This window comes from Plutella xylostella, chromosome 4 (assembly GCF_932276165.1).
Source record: "Plutella xylostella chromosome 4, ilPluXylo3.1, whole genome shotgun sequence".
NCBI lineage: Eukaryota > Metazoa > Arthropoda > Insecta > Lepidoptera > Plutellidae > Plutella > Plutella xylostella.
In genome coordinates this window covers 9,696,415-9,719,148 of record NC_063984.1, presented here as the reverse complement: position 1 = coordinate 9,719,148, position 22,734 = coordinate 9,696,415, and the positions used below count along the sequence as shown (strand labels likewise).

Genomic DNA, 22,734 nt, shown 5'->3' with positions numbered 1-22,734 from the left:
AACAAGGTTCTACTCTTTGAATCGACTAAACTGTATTCACAAATAATTCATTAAGTAAATCTTGCCACCTATCAACGGCATTGGATGCAGTAAATTGTAATTTTAACCTTAATGATATTAAAAATATGGTTGTTATATCAATGACACCGACACAGCCCAAATTGGTTCGTTCACGACAACTAGTGTGTGAACGTGTAACTAATTCTGCACAGGAGGGTAAAAGTCCTTCATCACACTTTATGTTTCTATTATTTTTACTTACCTTTAATGCCTTTATGTGGCTTAAGGTATTCCTAGTAACGGCTAGTTTGGAAGCTTGATGAAGTCATGGATACGATTGCCTAAACGAGGCTGGCACTATAAAGCTAATGTGATAATGAATGAATGAAGATGAATGAGTATTATTTAAAGATACAACAACACTAGAATGACACACTTCAGAGAATAAAAACCACATTCTTAGCAGTGTGCACTCAAATTGTATATTTCTATGAACGAATGGTCTTACTATTCTGACAATATGGTACAACATTCATAAGGCTCGTATATTGCTCCAACATTTAACATTAATAATGGTCTGGCATATATTCAGTCTAAAGATCTTCTGAAAACGGTAATCGAGTACATATCTACTTCGAAACATAGCACTAATGGTATGTTTTATGAGTTCCGAATGCGTGATGGTATTGATAGAGAGGCAAATATTGATAAAGAGTTTTTCAAATTGACTAATTCGTGTTGCATAATTGAAATGTATCGTAAATCGTAAGTCATCATCAATCATAAGTAATCGCAACCTCATTTAATAATTTTATTAGGTACTTAAATTTTCACTTAAAGATGAAGATTTAATAATTTCATAAAAATACAACTACGAACCATCAGCGTCAAATGACTAAAAACTTTGGAAACGTCTACCAAAAGCTAAATAAACCTAAACAGCTACAATATCGTAACTTTTAACACTATACAGCACTCACCATCGAATCGCATGCCGCTGAATGGCTATGCGACTTGTAAGGTGTGATGTGTTCGGATTTCAAGGTGTAGTTTTATTTTAAAATCAATAATATGAAGAGGCACTTGTTATCGCCTGCTCCTGCAGAATAACGTGTGTATAAGTTCACTAATAAATTCGTAGTATTTGTGCACAGGTCAAGCACCGTATCCAACATGTATGGATGATGGCACCTAATAGAACCGTCATACATGTTTACAAGAAAATTGTTCTACAAACTTTTTCACTAAGTACGAATTGAAGATTCCACTTTATCGACCTTCGAAAGATTTGTGACTATCTTAAACTATTTTTGAAATAACTTGAGTGTTTTGTTAGTTTAAAAGAATTAAGTATTTATTTTTCTTTCTCTCATATATTTGTTCAAACCAACGTCCTGCGTCTATAATTCATTACCAACCTCATTATTTACTTACGCTTTCTTTCGGCAACATCATTATAGGTAAAATTCAATGAAAGGTTTATTCAAATAAGTCGGCTCACTTCATGACGACTAATCATTCGACTAATTAAATTACACACCGTTCTTTTATTGAGAGAGCTATAACGCAATCCAATGCTCTGACAAAAAAACACACAGTGCTTAACTGCTCAGTCCACCCTCTCGTTCAGGACAATCAAAGTCACCACAACTATTTTCCATCACAGCTATCACATATACATACTATATTCCAGTATCTATAGTCCATTCCAGTAACCAATCAGCCACTTCCCTCACCAACCTGACACTTCTTCTCTGCATGTATCACAAATTGTGTGGCAGGATCAATCACCGATGGTTACAATCGTGGCACAGTGTGACGTGCTCACAGTGCGATCGCGGAGTCCGGCGCGACGGCCAGCGACCGCTAGGTGGCGCGCGCGGCGTGCCTGCGCAGCAGCTCCGTCACTGTGATCGCCACCTGCACTGTGCCTTTACCCTCCAGCACGTCTGCCGCACAGCACATCAGCTTCTGGAAGGAAGGAATAGAGGAAGGTAGAATTTTGGACTCGATATGTGAAATTCTTTCATAAGAAACATCTTTCTGGGTTGCTTCAGTCTAATTTAAGCTTTGACTAATTTAAAAGAATGATTCTAATTAAAATTTGGGTTTTTGGATACTGCTGCAAGGAAGTGATTCGATAAAATTTATCTATAAGTACTAATTAAATTTTAAATAAAACCACATTGCTACCGTATAGAATTTTATTCGCTTTATAATAGAAAAACATAGTTAAGTACACAAAAACAGCACTTGAACAAAACTTAGATCATTTTAATTATTATAAAAATTCAAAATACCAACATCAAAAACGCATGAATATAAGGAGAAAGGAATACTTGTTCGGTGGACAGAGCTTATACAGAAAAAGTGCATTAACATTATTATTAGTTAATTTATACAGTACCTATATAAAAAAGCTGCCAGTACATCAAAGGAAATTGTAATACTGAAGGTTCAACAAACATACAAAAAATAAAATTACAGTATAATGTATAAAGTACGAAATGTATGACATCATGTCATGACTAACACGTCTACATATGATTATTTGTACTGGTTTTCAAATCACTGATGCTTTAAAATTAGTGCAGCAATGCACACTATTGCACACCTGCCTACGGTATACTGGATAGTATCTATATGTATTTTATTTGATGTCATACAAGATATAGCTATAAAGAAATAGTACCCAAGCACCAAAAGCTTATAAATATATTACTATGCAACCGTTTAAACCATATATTAATACTCTAAACTCTATGCCTATACTGATAATTGTACTCGTAAGTTTAAAGCTCAAAATAAATTTGTATTTCCATCAGCGTATGTAATATGCAAAAAAAAATAGAAAAAAAATCATCATGTCCAAATGTTAATATAGCACACTGCTCCCAGATATTAGGAATGAAAAAGTAACTCATTTACTTCTATGATTCGGAAAACAACAAGCCGCAGCACGCCGCTAAAAGATATAAATTTATACAAAAGTGAGTAAAATTTTGTAATACTTATGTAAACAAAAAAAACTGAAAAGCACACTATAAAGCAGTCTTGTTAAATGTTATCTTTGGAATTCTTTAACACATAGTTATTGTTTTGTTACCTACTTGATAAATGCATATAAAAAAGAAAAATATTTAGTAAATAGTTCATTTCTACATTACATGTTTTGTTGGCAACACTTTATTCTATGTTATTTATAGTGATATTGTAAAGTAGCATGTTATTCATATTTTGGCCGTTCTGTACTATACTGCGAAACATAATATAATAAAAGACCAATGATGGAAAAGCTTTCACTGGGAATGGTGAATACATTTTGTAAATAAGAATTGTCTTTTTCATTATGTCATAGCCGAAAAGTTTGTATACTTTAAAAGCCTCGAAATACAGTCTCGATATATATCACTAGGATTAAACTAATTTAAGATAAACATTTAGCATATTTTTTACAAACGATATGCTGTTTCGAATAAGGCATGATGTTCTTATTTAATAAGAATATAATAAGACCAATAAACAATACGTTATAGCTTAGCTAACAATAGATTATGTTAGGTTCGAATGTTAAAAGTAACCTATGACCTCTCTAATGTACTTACATCGTTTTAGAATATTTGGAATTGTACTTGTTACGTTCTAAGTTAAATCGAATGTATAAAATATAAGCTGAAATAATTTTAGAATGTATAACATAAGATCTTTCTTTTATTCGATGTTATGTAAGATTAGTTTTATTCTACTTCTTACCTCGAGCGGGGTTTACATGATGAGAGTATGTTCGATCCAAGCCCACTCGTATACATATAGAGCATAGTCTGATTGGCGATCGATGTCCGAGAATGTTGCGAGTTATAATCGAATAGTCGTTTGGGCCGAACTTACTCTTCTTCTCATATAAATCCCGATTTACCCATTGGATTAAATTACATAGTTATATATTATTTATGTTTTATTCGAAACAAGTACTGATTAAATCCAAAATACCGATGTTAGATATACCAATATCATTCGAACACAAGGCATTCATATAGTTATATTTTATTTCATTGCACCAATAGGTAGTAGTACGTACATTACTACGCAATCTTATTTAGAAACCATACTATCCATTACATTCTTAATAAGAATTAACTCGAATACATTTATTCATCCAAACACCCGCCAATTAAGTATAATTTTAGTCATAATACTGAGATCTATGAAAAGTCTACAAACAAAACCGTAAAGTAAGAAAAAAAACTTTATAAAAATCATAAATGAAAAAAAAAACTTAGTAAGTTCTAATGACAAAAATAAATGCTACCCAATTGGAATGAACTTGGACATTTCAGACTTAAAAATTAATACATTAGGAATCAACAAAATCATCTCATCAAAAAAAATAGATAATACATTTTCATAGCGAGCAGCTGTTTATAAAAAAACATCCGCTTTCATACTCAACGTAAACTTATTATAAATTGCTTGTACTTTCAAACAAAATCCCTGTTTAATCAGGAAAACCTAATCACAATATGGTTATCAATAAATTTTAAATGATGTCCTTATTAAAGGCACGACAGGCTCACAATAGTTAAGCCATATAATAATATTAATATGTTAGCAAAATCATATTTACAAAGGGTAAAAGTAGAGAATTAAGGCGGAGATAAAAAAGGTCCCTAGGCAAAGGCAAGTGATGCGCAGTCTGTCCTCCTGAGACACGGTTGTGTCGGTTACCTTGTTCAGTTCTGTATTTAAATTATTCTGTATATCTAAATTCATTTTCCCTCGGTCATAGCGCGCAGCCTCCTCTTCTGCTGGCCGCATGTCAACTGGAAAGTCCACTTCATCTGTGTCGTGGATCTCTATATCCTCTCCTCTCAGTATTCCATCGGTCTTACAAAACGGCATGACAAATTGCACTTTATTCTTCTGATAATAAGGGCCCCTTTTCCGCAGTGTTGCAGTGTTGCTATAAACCGGCGAGTAATGGACGTCTTGTGCCGACTCCGAGTTGTTGTTCTCGTAGTTCATTTGGTATTCCTCTGTCTCATCGAAAGTGTAACTTTGCGAGTAATCGTTGGTGAAATTGAAGTTGCTTATGTATCTGTCTTCAGTGTATCTGTTCGAATTGCTTTGGTAGTTCACTTGGTACGAATTCTCGTAATAATCACCCGTGTATGATTGTTCGGACGAGTGCGTTTGTTCGCGAGAGCCGTAATCCGAATGTGATTGGTCGCGTGACGAGTACGAATCGTATGATTGGTCGATGTGCTGGATGGTCGCTTCTGATTGGTTGACATCCTTTGGCGGGCGATGCGAGGGCGTGGCGTGTGCGAGAAGAGCGTATACGGTGCGAGCGAGGCGGGCGATATTGCCGTCCCGCTCTAGCGTCTCCGCATCCAGAATGTCTTCGGGACAGCAGATCACTTCCTGCAACACACGCCACCCGGTTCTTAGATTCATTGTTATACATATTGCTCGCGAAAGGATGTCAACTTAAGTTCGACCCTGCAACACTCGAAACGCAACGTTATGGGACACCCACAAAAACAGCATCCAATAACATAAATTAGTGTTAAAAGGGTTAACCCCCATTAATTAAAAACAAGTTAGGGCCTCTTTTAGTTAAAGAAGTATTCCATCAATCAGACATAGTCTACGAAATAGGAACAGCTCAATAGCTATAGAGGCTCACAACTTATTCATAATTATTAGTTTTTAATTAAATATTTACTTAGCATGCATTGTCGACCATAAGAGAAAACAAAAGCTCACACAAACACGGTCTACCTATACTTATTTAGGCATTCAATAATTAATTATATGAGGTTATCAGAGAAATCCACACAGCAACTAATCCAAATAAAAACAAACAAGAAACAATCCTCACCTCTTCGACGCCAATCCTTCTGCAAGCTTCTAGGAAGTTGTCCACGTTGCGTCTGCACCTCGCCATTGTCAGTTTAGGCTGTGAACAAAATACCACATTTACATCATCTACATATTTTTAACCGACTTCAAAAAAAGGAGAAGGTTCTCAATTCGTCGGGATCTTTTTTATGTATGTTCACCGATTACTCCGCCGTTTATGGACCGATTTTGAAAATTCTTTTTTTGATGTATTGGGTTGAGCTTCCCAGTGGTCACATTTTTTTGGTGCAGCATAAAAAATTACAACGCATGGTCAACGATCAAACGCTAATGAAATTTCAATAGAACCAAGCAGTTTCAGTGTCAAATATAAAAGCTATACATGCTGTTGCAGTAGTGGTATACTAAGCCGAAAGGGGGGGGGGCTCAGGGGGTTTCACTGTGATGAAAGAATAAGCCAGTCAGATATGCCTCAACAGCCCAGGGTCCGTCGAGCGTTTATGACGGGGAGTTCTTTACTCTAGAAAGCTCGAGATGTCTTAACTATCAGTGGTCAATTAAAACCAGAAACAGAAAATTAAATACAGATCATGTCGAAAGACACCTTCATAAACTGAACATACAAAGCTACTCACATCACGACCCATTACGTCCCCACTGCTGGGGCACGGGTCTCCTTCCAATGAAGGAAGGGTTTAGGCCTAGTTTACCAACCCCAACACATGCAAGCTTGTGCTGAGAGAGTTGTCGGGTAAGTGGGCAACCCGACTGTCAGATGTTTTCAAGCTGCCCGAAGGCCTCTGACTAGGCTACTCACGTAAATGTTTAAACTCAGAACACAAATCAACCTTCCACCATCCCATATCCCGTCTACTCACATGGTGTGGATTTACCTGCGCGGGCGAGGGCACGTGCACGGAGGCGACGGCGCGCGGCCGCACGTGGTTGGCGAGGTGGCACAGCACCACGCCGTCCGCCAGCACCGGCGCGAGGCACTCGGGCAGCTGCATCTTCAGGCGCGTCTCGATTATCTGGAGTATAGAGATGGGTTATTTATTAATAAATATATTGATTTAAAGACTAGAATAGGGCTCCGCTTCGCATTAGTTAAAGGTCACAGCTGTGGGAATTCCAGGGTAGATATTATGCTTTGTGTTAATCCAGTCTCAATAAAAGGCAAAATAAAAAAATGGCATTATAGGCACTCACATACTTTCGCGTTTCTAATATTAAAAGTAGGATTGTGCGGAGGCCTTCTCGACTCTTCAGTGTTTGCTATACTTTCTATCTAATGAGAACAAAATTTAAGGAAAAAAGGGTAAAATTTTATTTATTCCGACAATTTATTCGAAAAGATCAACTTACCGTTCGTAACTGCTGCAGCAAATCATCCTCTTCCTTCTGTTTATCGAACTCCCTCTTCATTGTGAAGCTGAGCTTGTCCGCCGCCACATCTTTATTCCAGCTCATCTTGGGCTTCGGACCTCCTTTCATATACGACACAGTCGTCGTCAACTTAGCACTATCCCCATTCTGCTTTCCTCCCATGCCATTGTACGTCAGCGTATTCGTTGGCGATTTAGTCGGCGACGTCGGCTTTATATAAATTGGATCGGAATTGGCTTGTCCATTCAGACCTGCGTAATCGCCATTACCATTCGGACTAGAGTACTTAACGCTTCTTGAAGGCACGACCTTTTGCACGGGTCTCTTGTTATGCATGTCGTCTATGTTTCCGTTTTGCGACTGGGTCCGCCGCGGCGTGGAGTGGAGGAGGGGGGAGTTTGGCACTTGCGACGCGTTGGGAGACGAGTTAATACTGCTATTGGAGGACACTGTTCTGCTGTAGAGGCTGGGGGAGGTGTGGGTGTATCCGTTGACGGGCGAGTGCGGGGAAGACTGCGACGTGTGGAGATGCACGGGCGAGCCGCGCGGCGACGGGTCCAGCTCGGGCGAGGGCTGGTCGGGGCGCGGCCGGTACACGTCCTGCTGGCGCTGCTGTCTTAGGGCTTCTTTGTATTGTCTGTGGATGGTGAGGAGTTCGGTTAGTGGCTGTATTGTGGAGGGTGTTGTAAGAAGCGGATTGGTAACATCTGGCTGATTTCTTGGTGGTAGATGAGATCTCTCGAATCTGTTTGGATCTTTACCCATCGAAGCCCAGGTGTTATCAACAGTGTTGACACTTTCGCGCATGGAGCATAAGAACAGTAAAATAATTATACTTTCATGAATGCTGTTGTTAACCATGCGGGAAAGTGTCACTTACCTAAGTAAACATTTAGGTAAATCTATGTGCAATGCGCATGTAAGACGGTGCAGAATGAATGACGTATACCTGTAGGTTTGCTGATGGTTTAATTTACTCTTTTCATCGCCATTCGACATAATTCCTTCGGGTGATATACGGTGGCTGAAAGGGATAAACGAGGGGGTCAGTACAAAACAAATAAAAATAATTATAAATGAACGACAAAAAGTTGGCATATGAATGTGATTGATAAAATTTTATAATTCAAGAGGAATCAACCATATTTAATTCGCACTGTGATCATATATCAACTTTTTCGTTCAGTAAATAAGTAAAAAATAAGTAAAAAAGGAATACTGTAGCACAAATGCAACTAGTGAAAAGAGGACTGATGACCCATGGTGGTGATAGTTGAGTCAGGCAGATGGTTCATTACCTCTGTATTGGCCACGGCAAAAGAAAACAAGTTAAATTAATAAGTAAATCAATAAACCTTTAAGATAATAAATGTAACTAAAACGTTACTCATTCCAGCTTAGCTACATCTAAATGTGAAACTATCTATGTAAGTTGAATCCTATGCATACTCGTTAAATATTTCTACAATCTCCATCCCCATTTTTTTACAATATCTGCATCTTGTTTCAAAGTTATAAACTTGACGAATTTACTGATTAACGTAGGTAGGTATGTAGTTTAGCCCATCCGATTTCAGCGTTCCTGCGCCCTATTCAATCATAGAGCCCAAAGCTTATCTAGGTCTATCCTAATTACATAACATTAACGTCGACCGTGAACGAGTAGAGAATAGATCTAGAATTATGAGTTGGCGGGCAGCAGCAACAGGGTGCGCAGTAAAATACCAATTCCTCATCGACTCATCGCTATCGCCCGCGATTGCAATATCGCTTATTTAGGCTCATATTGTGTCCAGCAGTGGAAGGCGATTCCTACGCCCTATAAGACCGCGCCCACGACACCAGCGGCTGGAGCGGGCTGTGCGATACGGCGGGCATTAGTATTATTTACTCTATGGCTAGTAGAAGCTACATACGACGGTGGCGCGAGCGGGGTGTCGCCGGAGAGCGAGTGCGCGCGGGACAGCGCGGCGCCGGGCGACAGCGTGGACGGCGTGCTGGGCGTGGAGCGCCCCGACCCGCCGCCCGCCTCGCCTGCTCCTGCAGATATCAGACATGATAAGTCAGTGGGTAACTAAGGGCTAGTAAGATTTTAAGATGGACAAGCATAGGAAGAATCCTTTTTGGGTGGTATTTACATTCTCGTTATTTTAAGGACTAGTAATGACCAGCTCCGCGGTCTCCTTCTACCGGCTAATAGCTAGAGCGGCAATAATGACCAGCTCCGCGGTCTCCTTCTACCGGCTAATAGCTAGAGCGGCAATGCACTACACACTGCAATAGACGTGAGTGCTTATGTTAGTCGCTGTATAGGCTATGTTATAGATATGTATATTTGCCTATTATTTCATACGCATAACCTGCATGCCAATAAAATACAATTAAGTAGACCATTCTTAAACCGCTCGCGTATACGTGATAACATCCCAAACACCTAGCATAAGCTTTAAACAATTTATTCACAAATAACTCACCATCATTCGACCACCTCTTATCCGGCCCATCAGTGCTATAACCACTATCCACGGCGTGCCGCTGCCGGTGCCGCAGACAGTCTATGGTCGCGTTGCCGGACGTGATCTGTGTATTCCCCTGCGCAGTGTTGTGTAGGAAGGAGTTGTGCTTGGTGGCGCGCCGGGCGTCGTCCGCGCGCCGCGGCTGGCTGTCCTTGTTGGCCAGGTTCTCCAGGTACCGGAATATGTGCACGCGCCCTTTTAGGCACACCTGGAAGTGAGGAGTTGGTTTATCTTTAAATTGTGGCTATTTACGGGTTTTTGTGTTGTACTCGTAATTTAATAAGTGGCGACAAAGTGACACACTAGTAGTAGTATCCAACATTTTGGGTAAGATATTGCATTCAATGTATTACAAGTACGCATTAGGAAATATGGGCAAAGAAAATATAGAAAAAACTAGATTAATATAAGCCATAAAATAGCTTACTTAAATGCCTAACAAGAATAGTAGCTGTGATTTAACAGCTATTAATATAAAATGATACCATGACAATGACTTTGCCGGCACGTAATTGCCTCATCGATTATAAAAGCCAATTTGCTTTGTTCTAACTAATTCTCAGAAATATGATTGTTAGCTCAAACTAAAATGTCTAAGAACTATAATTTACTGCATGATGCTACTAAATACTAGAGAAAGTCACTTTCAAATGAGTTCTAAAATGTAGAAAAGTCAATGGAAATGTTTCTTTGAATCCATGTTTCCAATTAAACTAAGTATTCTTGGAATGGTGATGTTAACAGAAACCAATTTAAGTGGTAACAGTTTTCGTGTCTTTGAAAACAGAAATTTTCTTAAAACTATAAAAACGGAGCATTAGAAAGTAGGTATAACAATAGTAATTACTTCGTTCGTACATGGCAACACCAGGTGGCGTAGTGGTCAGTATATTATTTACAAAAAACAGATCGTAGGTGCACAAGTTTTTTATCCTGAATGAAGCATCATCCTAAGACTACACATGCTGAGCTGGTGCCTCCTCAACCTCATATCTTATTATTTGTTTTGTATCCTATTATTTCCTTATTTCTAGTTGTAGTCACTGTGTGAAATTAATATGTTTGTTATTTTTATCTTAGTCTCAATCCATGCTACTCACAGTGGTGGGGGGTGAGACGAGGGGGTTGTTCTCTAGCCGCAGTGTGACCAGCGTGCTCATGTTGCGCAGCTCATGAGGGAGGGACGAGATGCAGTTGCAGCTGATGTCCAGGTACTCCAGCCGGAGGTACGTGATCTCTGGAAGGGTATAGGAGACTGTTAGTGGTGTTTGAAGCTGGTAACCATGAAGCTTTTGAGTTTACTGCAGCTCGAAGGTCACATCTTATCCATACTTAGATGGCTTTGAATGTTAGATTTAGGACAAAGTTTACATACGACAGTCAACCTTTGAGTAGAGGAGTGCCATATAGCTTTTTTTTTTTTTTTTTTTTAAGATTTTATTATCACTCCACAGACTTTATGTCCGTGCCTTTTTGAGAGATCAATATATTATGAGAGTTTGGTTGTTTTTTATCTTCATCTTTTAACTACTCACTACTCAATGTGAAAGCTTATAATATATATATTTTATCTTTTATATATATATATATACCTATATATTATTAATATATTATTTTTTTTTGCACTCCTGGAGGAAAATCTACACAGACACCTGGGAAGGGGACCCAGGTAGTGTCGGCCTTTAACCGACTAAAAACCCCCAGTTGTGCATTTCTTGTTTTTTTTTTTTTTTTTTTTCTTTTTTTTTTCTTTGTTTCACACAGTCACACTTACAATTATAATGGCAACAAACATTTGAAGGGTAGGGCCAGTGTCAGCCGTCTTCAGAGAACTTAACAGACGCCTGTCAGTGGCCACACACTCCTTTTGTCATCGCTGTTGTTTTGCCTGGTGTTAATGTGTGACAGTGTTCTTAAAACTATCTTAATTTTATTGGTTAGTTCTTATACAGATAATATTAATTCATGATATACTATACAATACCTACATATCAAAACTATACAATACATGCTATATACTATACATAACAAAACTATAAAATACATGCAATACTGTTTGGCCGTCAATATAAAATTAAAATCAAAATTCTCCTATTCCGCTCCATTTTGCGTTGCCAAAAGCCTTGATTGCTGGGCAACGACCTCTTTGTCCCGATTTTTTATTGCCATCTTTAGGTTGTACTCGAGGATCCGTTTCTTCGGTGCTGTTATTGCCGTTTTAGCGAGGTTGCCGATAGCGTCCTCGGTGTCATCCGCATAGTAGGTGCAGGCGGAGGTGTGCCTCGACAGCGCCACTACTGCGTGAGGTATGCTATCGTGCAACTTTATTTTATCCTTTGTTTTTATGATAATGACAGATTCGTACGTCAATCCCTGTGCTTCGTGTATGGTTAAGACGCGTGATCCCGTTCCTTCTCCAAACCCTTGGCTGGTCAGGGTCTCTTTTTCTTCCTGTGTATGCGTCAGGAATAGAGTGTTGGTTTGGGATTTTGGAATTGCTGCGTCTGTAAACCTTTTCAGCTGCAGGGATTGGATACGCGCAGTGGCTGCGTATATGCCTGAGTATACTTCTCTTAGGGCGTATGCAACATCCATGGGGTTTCTGTATGAGCACAACAGCTCCTGGGTGATGTTTGCTACCAGTGTTGGGCGACTGTACCTTAGTTCGAATAGGTTCTCTCTGTCTATGTACGGTAGCTGGTTGATGTCTCCGATTAGAGCAATATCACTGGCACGGGACAGGCGGGCGGCAATTACGATTGCCCCGAAATGGTTCATCAGGGCCTCGTCAATTATCAGGCGTTGGCATCCGACATGTTCTCTAAAGCCGTTTACTAGGACTGATGCCATCGTACGTACCCTAGTTCTAACCATGTCCCCGATCCTATGCGCTAGCCTGTTTCGTATATCGACGGCCGCCTCAGTTGTCGTGGTGATAATGGTGTCTTTGCTCACATCGAAGTTATTTACCACCCAGGTTGTCTTCCAGTGCCATATAGCTGGAAGAGTGCCCACGGGAAATAACCATGCAGTTTGAAAAGACGCTTGTGCAGTATTGTGATCAGAATGAGTTGCGAAGGTGATGAATCACCATCGCATCTACTACTTCAACTTAATAGCAACAGCTGTAATAAAAATATCAGGAACTTAATAAGTCCTTTTAGTTAACGTCGAGAACTATAAACCGTATAGGTAATAATGATTGCAGACTGTTTATTCGCAGACCGCTTTTATATCGGCAACGATAAACAATGCGTAACTTTACGACTATTGATTTGCCATTAACCGTTCATACAAAGCTGACCCGGTCCAGTATGAAGCTATTAAAGTTATATCTTGTTACTTTTATGGGTTTTTCGTCTCCGATACCATTACTAAAGGAACTTAGAAACCATGTTGAAATGAATTAACTCCATTAGCAGTATTCTGATAGCCTTAATCGTTTCCTACCGGTGATTTTAATTTACTGCTACGCGGAAACAGATAACATGCTTTTAGCACGATCCTAGCACACCTCTGTTGCTTCGCTTCACATTCTACACAAAACACCTTTAACGAACACATCCGTAAGGGTCTGCCACAGTTTTAAAATATATTTTTTTCTTAACTCTGAATCCATAATACATAAATCCCTTCCTTCATTGGAAGGTGACCCGTGCCACAGCAGTGGGGACGTGAAGGGTCGTGATGATGCGATGTGAATACATAAAGCAACAAACTTACGTAGCGGCAACAGTCCGAGCTGGTTGTAGCTGAGGTCGAGCGCCCTCAAGGAGGCGCAGTCGCCGAGCGTCATGGGCACCTGCAGCAGGCGGTTGTTGGACGCGTCCAGCTCGGCCAGCGAGCCCATGCGGCCCAGCTCCTTCGGCAGGCTCGTCAGCTGGTTGTGCGGGAGCAGGAGGACTTGCAGCGGCATCTGGCATATCTCACGCGGCAGCTCTGTTAGCTGGTTGTAGCTGTGGTCAAAGGTGATAAACATGTTAGCTTCAAGATGCTTGTGTAATCCAGTTTTGATGATAACATTCCATATATGATGTGAAAAACAGATTTAAGGGCAATTAAAGAGTCGAGTGGAAGTGGCTCATTATTATAAGCCTCAACTAAGATAATACGAGGAAGGAAGCCAACGCACGGAAACGTAAACATAAACATTGATTAAACACATGGTTAAGTAAATGTTATTTTACGTAACCGTTAGTTGGAGGCGGGCAACATAAATCTTTCGGTTCAGCTAATACCAAGTATTTTGGTAAACTGGAGCTAAGAACTGGCGCGTAAACATTACGCTAACCAACGGCTCTGGTGGAAGCTGACTTCCTCATAATAATGCGGTGGAACGAAATTAAATATCAGCTCTCATATACATGTTTGTATTAGCTGATCTGGAGCACTATAGAGCACAGATAATTGGTACAGTTTATGATCAGTGCCAGTAAACGAGGAAACTGTATCCAATGTAGCCATTCGTGTATGATAAAGGCGACATGAAATCGTAGATTTTCTAGCGACCGGATTGCTCAGTTGCTCACATTCGAGATAGTGGACCCAAGATGCGTAGATTACAGTTTTTGTTGGCTCAGCGCAGCGGCTCGGTAAATAGAGGGTACGTGCCTGGCAGAGTGGGCTCGCTTAGTTCACTTTTTGCCTCAAGATAATAAGACGAGACCCGTCTAGACGGTTCGACGTGCCTACAAACTGTACAATTCAGCGACGGTACGGCGGCGGCGCGCGGCATCAATAATAGATCTAAAGTTCGTCGCACGGAGGGAAGAAAATTGATGGACTTTCAGAGGTGTTGAGTTGAGTGGTCGCCGTTTTTATTGGACCATGAATACCTGATGAGTTTTGGATTAAATGTAAGGAGAAATATTCATGAGCCAAGAAGGTCACACATGTACCTATTTATTCTATGGAAAGCTCACATACCACGCTGACGGTTGACAAGTGAAGACGGCATCTCATTTCTCAATAGCGAATGCTCGACCGGCAGATCCGTTATCGAATACCATATAGGGCCTGTGACCGTCAGTGGCTTGAGCTACTCTCAATGACGGAAAGTAAACGCTCGTGCATCTTGAACTAAGGCTCAGCAATGCCAAGAGCGCGGGAAAAAAACGATAGTCAAGTACATGACATAAATGGAATGGAAATACTAAGCAGGTATGAATAAGATCATGTTTTACAAGACTATGAATATCCTATAAGTGTACTCCTGAGTTGAGGATCCTACATTTATGAATGCTTGTCATGCATGAGGTAGCGATGTGCAAAATAGGTACAGAATAGGTAGTTAGAATGTAGGTTTTTTAATGAAGTTATTTGTATGGACTGTAAAGTTATCTTAGCTTAGGATCTTAGGAATCACATAGATAATGCTGATGTTATGGGCATAATTTAGGTCTATAACTTACTTATTTTGGGATTCATAGGGAAACAGAGTACAGGTAATGTTTTATTTATCGACTATTCTATAACATCCTTACTTTTTCATTCTCCGATGGAGCGGCAGCGAAAACTCATACATAACATTATTCTACTTTATTGAATGGGCTTTCTGATACATCGGTATTATGTAAATACAACAATGGATCCGAGATGAATACATTTCAGGCTATACTCGTAAAACTGGAATAATTGCCTGTCTGGGTATCGCTTCTTTCTTGTTTTATGCATCAGTAATAAATAGGTGTAGAGCAGCTGAATTTCGATTTACATATTTAGCGCTTTACAGTATTTTTTCACGGAATTCCAAGATTCATAGTGTAAAAGTTGATCAGAATAATGAGAGTCAACTCTTAAAAGAAAAGACAATTTTTAAAAGTGTAATACTTAGGTATGTTGGAGCCCTGTATAAAAATAGAAATTATAGAAACACGAGCCGTGTGTTGCGAGCGCAGTAAGTGTAAATATGTCGGTTATGTTATACATATTATGATTAAGATTAGGGGTCGGCAATAGCCGGCATCCGCACTCCCCTAATTTTTTGACAGGGAGTATATCAAATTTTTACCGTTTATTTTTAGGGCTGGGAAACCACTTGTTCTATAACATAATCTTATTATGTAGAAATGCCTTCAGGCTGAATATAATTATGAATACCTACTGTTGTTGTAAAATAAAATATTATGAAACTTACTACGGTGAATACTTAATTGAATGAGGCATTTCATCCAAACATCATGAATCTAGATCTTCAAACCGCTTCCCATACATAAAAAACGAAAGCAATAAACAAATTCCTCAGGCTACCATACATCGAAAACCGCATAGCCTAGAAAAACAGGTCATAAAATGAGTGTGCGGAACGATAACAGCCATTAGTCGTCGTCGTCACATGGCAAGGGTCGACGGGAAGGACAGGGGGACTCCGCCAGTTGTAAAGGGCACTTCACACAACAGTAACAGCCTGGAGTTATGGAGTAACTTGGGGAAAATGGACGATTTGTGCCGTAGCTGAGTGCTATTGGAATTCCTCTCGGAATTCATATTTTGAGCAGTCTTCAGTTACAGGTTTAGATAATTGTTGAAAAGAAAGGACATTTACACATCTGTTCTAGTATGGTCCTGTACTTAGGTATATTTTATACTTCTTAAACCCGTTTTAGTAAGACCATAAATTTATTGAAGTCAATTTAGATTTAGCGCTTATTTATATTTGAAATCGTGACAGTAATTTCATAAGGATCTTAAACATAACCGCAACTACAGCAATGGTTACTTTCACTTGTTGTATTGTTGAAGTCAGAGTCAACAATCCCATTACTTGGTTAATTGCGATGGATGATCACAAGCAGAACGTAAACAAACCGGTGCGATAATTTACCTAATTGTTCATACATTGTGTGTGAATTTTAGAAGCAATCAAAGCAAAATTTTTAATTAAACCAGTCTAGGACATGATATAAATATGACCGATCTATTTTTTTTACCTCATTCTGTGAAGGCGGAAAGTACATCAAATTGACAATATTCGTTCAGATATAGGAAGGTTCTGATAAGGTGAAAACATAATGCTAAGTAAAGGCTATCATATGCCTGGTTTTAATTACTTTTCAGGATTTCAAAAATATAATACAAATATGTATATAAATTAAATAAAAAAACTTTTTTTCTATTTATTTTATAGCAATGTGCACACGGCCTTTAATAGGTTGCCTGCCAGAGGTGCCCCTCATGGCCTAGTGCAAATTAAAGCTATTCGCAAGAGCGATTCAAGGTCAGTTCTCAATCGATCCATTTCCATCCCTATTAAAAGGAGGGTGGGGTCGAACAAACACATGTGTGCTGTGGACGTATCTTTAGTTAGGATGATTGGAAACATAATTGCTGTGTAGGAACAAAATGTTCCGTTCTATACATTCGGGAATAGAAACTCAATTAGTCGTTGGGTTGAGTCCAGTAAAGTAATAGTATTGGTTTGTATGAGATCCTGTAATGATCTTGATGACTCGTCTCATAGTTGTTGCATATAGCCGCTGCTGCTGCCCTTGCCGTCATGATAACCGTGTGATAGTGATAACCTAACTAAACTCAAGAAACACACGAATAAAGCTATTCCACTCATATGATTATATTATCGATGGAAATATGTAACAATGAAATGAAAAGTAAGACAACGAAATTGAAAGCACGGTGGCCAAACGGTGGCAATTAGCTCGGCGTTTTTGGCAATTCACATGCAAATTGGTTACCAGTGTTACCACATTCCACGTGTGTCGCCATTATCTTACTTAATAATGTCAGCGACAGCGAGAGTCATTCATTATAAAACATATTAATTTTGTTATACAAGCAGTGTTCAAAGCAAGCGCACGCGCTGAAATAGTCGTAAAAGAGTTATCTCTGGTTGGATCTCGACTGTTGTATACTTTTTTCGGATTTGGTCGGGCCACGGTCGGGCGCGCCGCCGCAACCCATGACGCGCATGCGCGGAGCGTGAACTGACATGGGCTTTCGAAAATGGAACCATGTTGGTGCTAAAACTGCTGCACTAAACAGCTATTATAGGGAAAGCAGCGTGGTGAAATGCTGGAGGTGCCGGCTTAAAAGGAAGTTAAGCGATGTGGATCTTCATGGGTCGTTTATTGCCTCGAGGTTGTGTCATGCCTGTATCATTACTCAAACTGTTATGATACGAGGATTAAGTATGATCTTCATGAAAGGAGAGTTTGAGACCCGAACTTTTTTGGCCTCCTTCGTTCCGTAGCTAATTGCACTAATTTCAGAAATTACGAAGGGCCAGAGACGAAGGCTGCGTGTTAATGAGTACAATCAGGAACAAAACTGGTTGTTTGCTTTCCATTTAGCGAGAAACTCTAGTGAGCCAGCAGTTTCTTCATTATTTGGCCAAAGTAAACAGTTCACGTGTTCCCTTGCACTTTCAAGATAACTTCGCCGTACGGTGTTAGAAGCTTTCATTATTTCGAAATCGACTTTTCTGGCGTGTACACGAATAAAATATCTTGGTATCTGGTTTGGGGAACAGTTTACTGCATAAGTCCATCCAAAGAAATGCAGAAGTGGCGGACATTAGTGGAGATCCTCTGCACCTCTTGGGTGCCATTAGTTCCATAGAACTACAACAACAATAGCAACATAATAATGATGTACCTATATGTTTATGTATAATTCACCACCCAACATGTAAACAGAACGAGCTTTTACCGGTATCAAAAGCATCTGAAAGGCTTATACTGCGTGTGGGCAGACGATTCGAAATTGGAAGTCAAAATGGTGGAAAACGGATAAGATAAACCACCCACTCGACTCGGTCGTTTGTGCTGGGAAAGTGTTGTTTCATATTAAATTGCCGTCTGTCGACATTTTGATTTGAGAAGTTTTAAAGCCCAAGATCTGTCTATAATTACTTATAATTTAATTACACAATGACACTTATATACATGGAGGAAATGTTGTAGTGGATATGTAAATACTCGTATAATTATTGTAACAAATATGTACCTCTATTAAAAAAAATGAACCGATTAATATTCCAAGCTATACATATAGATATTATGTGATGATGAATCATCCAAATTTACTTGATCAGATACATATATTAACTCATTATTTTCTAAATGTTTCATCGTTTCCAGTTGCCAATAGGCCATCTGATAACAGACAGAGATTTGTTTACTTTATTCTGTTGATGCTATGCAATGCTGCTAACTGCTATCGTTGACTCCTGTATATGCTTTGTTTGTTTGTAAAATTTTAATGTAAACAAACTTTAAATGAGCGTGTGAATTTGTGTATATTATGTAAGCTATTATCTTGGTGTAAGATAATCATAATTAATTACCATACGTGATGCAATGGCGATAATGCTCGCAAAACTAGATCACCAACATAACTTTTGGGGGGAAATCTATTTCATAAGGAAATTTATACAAAAGCATCTTAAATTAATGCCTAGTAAGTGTCAGTTACGAGAAACTTTTTTTACATTACACATACATTCTTCGGTACCTCTGCGAATGGGTGCATATACCTACATTATATTCTTCAGAAATAGGATTTAAACCTCAACGCACTTAACCCAAAATTGTCAGACATGACGTACCTATCGTACTTGTTTGGTCTCGTGTATCACCTTTCAGTTAGTTAGTATCTATTTTGCTGACTACACATCAAAATAGTACAACACAGTAAGTCATACAATACAACTGTACAACTGTTTCGCTTTTTATCTCTTTCACACCCCACCGATCAAAGGTAAAAGCGCATGTTTCTGCTCTATTAGCCGCTCACTATCACACACGTGTGGGACTAACAACATTCACACACGGCCGTGACATAGCCGGTCGTTCACCTCCCACCCAACTGGCATCCACTAGTTCTTGTGCCAACGTCGTAAGGGCTAGTTTGGCGAAAAATAGCGCCATTGTTTACCTCATTCCACTTTTTACACGAACTTCACTAGGGTCAAATGTCATGAGGTTGGTATAGCTAATAAAGTCTGATAGGTTTCGCAACTAAGCCAATCGCCAAGTTTAGTATTTAAATTTTAAGCAAGTTTGACTTCTGTCCTGCCGTACTTCGATTAGCATGTTATTAATTGAAGTTCCATAAGATGAATATGTCGATAGCTAAATTATTTTTTGCTGACCCAAATCTTTGATCAGTGATTCATTTGCTTTTGATTGATGACTGTAATTGATATTGATCTCAAGTTCTCGGTGAACTAACAACTTTATAGGCAATAAGGCCGATCCGATTGATTACCGACTAACACGTAACTATAAATTAGTATCTGTTGCCCGCGACCTCCGCTTCGCCTTAAAACTTCCCGTGGGAGATGCGGGATAAAAATTCGCGTATCCTATTTCCTTCTCCTGGTTCTTAGCTACCTTCCTATCCATTTTGAGTTATAAATAGTGTAACTATCTAGTTTAATAGAAAATCGGTGGCAATGGCAAGGACCTATCCAACCTTAGGGATATTTATTGAGCTTCGAACTTTAACTGTTAACAACTAAAGTTACATAAAAGAAAAAAGGTATTAAGTAGGTGTGGAAAATATCGAATCCTTTAAATACCTACCTAATGATATACTAGACCTCGAGTCTAGACGGAACAATGGAACACAAAGCTCTCTAAGAGCTATTTAAATCCGTATCCAAGTTTAACCAGCCATCACTAACACCTCATAAATGCACACATTCTATTAGCTGTGCTCGAAATGGGCCAAAGCTATTCAATTTTATACGCAGCCGACGCCGACGCATAACAATAAAAGGAAAATATATATTTTAGTCCGTTTATTTTTACACGGATAGAAAGAGTTCATTTTAGAAAAATAATTTATTTCCCTTACATGGGTAATATTGGGTACCGGACACAGGACATGAATGTGATTGAGATGAAGAAAATAGGTATTAATTCAATCCTCAGTATAAGAATGAAACCAAAAACTTTGTAACGAGACTCTTTCTGTTAAAACATCATAATTTTCTATAAACAAATGCTTTTGACAGTGCCATAGACGTAATTATTTTTTGTTTGGGATACACAAAAACATTGGAGCGATCGGCCGACGCTTCGCCGACACGACCCGCGAGTCTCGCAGCGAGCCAACCGCACACCGAACAAAATAAAACCGCACACAGCCGCCGGCCGCCCGCGCGTCCCTTCGACCGCAGCGCTCGATAGAGCGCCGCGGCCCGGCCGCCATCTTGCTCCCAACCGCGCCGGTCCCCCGCCGCGGCCCGCCGCGCGCCAGTCGCCCGCCAACCGCCACGCCGCACGCGACGCACACTCCATCCTATCTACACCCGTCACTATGCAGTTTGAATACGACCCCGAGCGGCTCATCGACGAGGTGAAGAAGCGGCCCGGCATCTGGGACCACGACTGCGCCGAGTACCGGCTGAAGCACACGCGCCAGAAACTCTGGCAGGAGATCGTCAAGGAGCTCAGTCAGAACAATGGCAGCTTGAGCAAGAGCGAAATGCGCGAGTTAGGTAGTTATCTTTTGTTTTTGTTACACATTATAATGTTGTTTGATTGACTTTACGCTGCTGTTGTATAATGCACCGCGAGTGATTTTAAGTTTTGTGTACACACGCCCTAAAGAAGCGACGGTTACACACACACTCACACAATGACGCAGCGAGCAGCCCCTATGGAATATGAACACGCTCTCATTGTAACTTATCTCTTGCGTCATAAGAGCGAAATTACAACATTTCTCGAGCTTGATACTTCTTTATGTTTGTAAAAAAAGCGTTTTCTTAGTTACTAGTTATTATTCTGTGGTTTTGTGCATCGCCATGCATTGTCTCGATGATAAAGCCGATATTTTATTTGATTAAATTGTAGATAAAGGAGAATAAGATAACGATTCGATAGAGTTTAGGTATATTTACAATAGCACGCAGTCAGCGCGGCGCGCGCGGGCGATGACGCGGCAGCGCGCGTGTTCTTTGACAGTATCAACGCAAACTGTTCGCTGATACATGCACACACACATGTCTAATTATTACAACACCTTATCATCTCTTACAGAATTACAACTGCAGAAGAAATGGAAGAGCATCAGGGACTGCTTTCAAAAGTACATAGCCAACCCGAACCGAACCAAACGACCGTACATTTACATGAAGAGACTGCAGTTCCTGCTGAGAGACGACGCGCCGCCCGCGGCCAACAGCAGCGAGTCGGAGGAAGACGCGCGGCCCAAGATGCGCTGGAAGAAGACCCTCAAGCTGAAGACGAGCAACTCGGACGACGAGAGCCAGTACGTGCAGTACGACGACATGACGTACTCGGACGGCGAGGCGGCGGCGGAGCAGGCGACTCCTGCTAAAGTGAGCAAGGTGGACGCGGAGCAGTTCACGTTCGCGAGCGTGGACGTGCTGGGCAAGAGCGAGGAGGCGGAGAGCGACCGGCTGTTCCTGCTGTCGCTGCTGCCGCACCTGCGCAGCGTGCCCGACGAGCGCCGCCTGCACGTCAAGATGGAGCTCATGCAGGTGCTGCAGACCGCCAACACCAACGCGATACGACATCATAAGATATTATAGTTTAGTGCATTCCAACGTTACCAACATTACCATTTGTTTTTAGTATATAAGGGCCTAAGTGTAATTTAAGTTTTTGTTAATTAATAAGAAGAAGCTGTTGTGATTTGAATTTGTTTAGTTTTGTAAAATAAATGACTTTACCACTAAGAACTAACATCACTCTTTCTCCTGCCTGACCCCTGACATAAATGGTATTTACCTGAGGTCTAGATAGGTGAGCGACTGCAGGCCGCCGACGGCCTCGGGCACGCTGCGGAGGAGGTTCTGCGCGAGCAGCAGCTTCTCCAGGAACATGTAGCCCGTCACCTCGTCCGGCAGCTCCGACAACTGGTTCTTTGACAGGTCTGAAACAAGCATAGCTACTGTTAGCACTGTATTATATTTGGCTTAGCAAGTGGGCCCCGCGATGGGCGTCGACATCGAGACAGACTAAGACATATGTCCTCTATC

At 40.2% G+C, this 22,734-nt stretch overlaps 2 protein-coding genes across 5 annotated transcripts in view; one reads left to right on the top strand and one right to left on the bottom strand.

Moving 5' to 3' along the window:
• Positions 1–798: 798 nt before the first annotated feature.
• LOC105397942 (leucine-rich repeat and calponin homology domain-containing protein) overlaps positions 799–22,734 on the bottom strand; it is a 38,459-nt gene continuing 16,523 nt past the window's right edge. The window contains exons 2-11 of one of the 4 annotated variants that reach the window (XM_038120825.2): positions 22,484–22,628; positions 13,488–13,720; positions 10,865–11,001; positions 9,723–9,972; positions 9,165–9,288; positions 8,198–8,272; positions 7,228–7,885; positions 6,741–6,893; positions 5,882–5,959; positions 799–1,971 (exon numbers count right to left, since the gene is read on the bottom strand). In XM_038120825.2, the coding sequence (XP_037976753.2) occupies positions 1,867–1,971; positions 5,882–5,959; positions 6,741–6,893; positions 7,228–7,885; positions 8,198–8,272; positions 9,165–9,288; positions 9,723–9,972; positions 10,865–11,001; positions 13,488–13,720; positions 22,484–22,628 (1,958 nt within the window). In that variant the 3' untranslated portion in view covers positions 799–1,866. Of the gene's footprint in view, positions 1,972–2,190; positions 5,422–5,881; positions 5,960–6,740; positions 6,894–7,227; positions 7,886–8,197; positions 8,273–9,164; positions 9,289–9,722; positions 9,973–10,864; positions 11,002–13,487; positions 13,721–22,483; positions 22,629–22,734 lie in introns of those variants that run through there. The other 3 variants (XM_038120826.2, XM_038120823.2, XM_038120824.2) reach the window with 3 other exon arrangements.
• LOC125489933 lies at positions 20,968–22,444 on the top strand. Its single transcript, XM_048627542.1, has 2 exons — positions 20,968–21,225; positions 21,770–22,444. Exons 1-2 carry the CDS (start codon positions 21,045–21,047, stop codon positions 22,282–22,284), a joined length of 696 nt encoding a protein of 231 aa, XP_048483499.1. The 5' UTR covers positions 20,968–21,044; the 3' UTR covers positions 22,285–22,444.

Excerpts from the sequence above, each read along its gene's own strand:
- LOC125489933 (XM_048627542.1), top strand. The coding sequence starts at position 21,045 with ATGCAGTTTGAATACGACCCCGAGCGGCTCATCGACGAGGTGAAGAAG. Across the intron at positions 21,226-21,769 it reads GAGCGAAATGCGCGAGTTAG|AATTACAACTGCAGAAGAAA; the intron begins GTAGTTATCTTT and ends CATCTCTTACAG.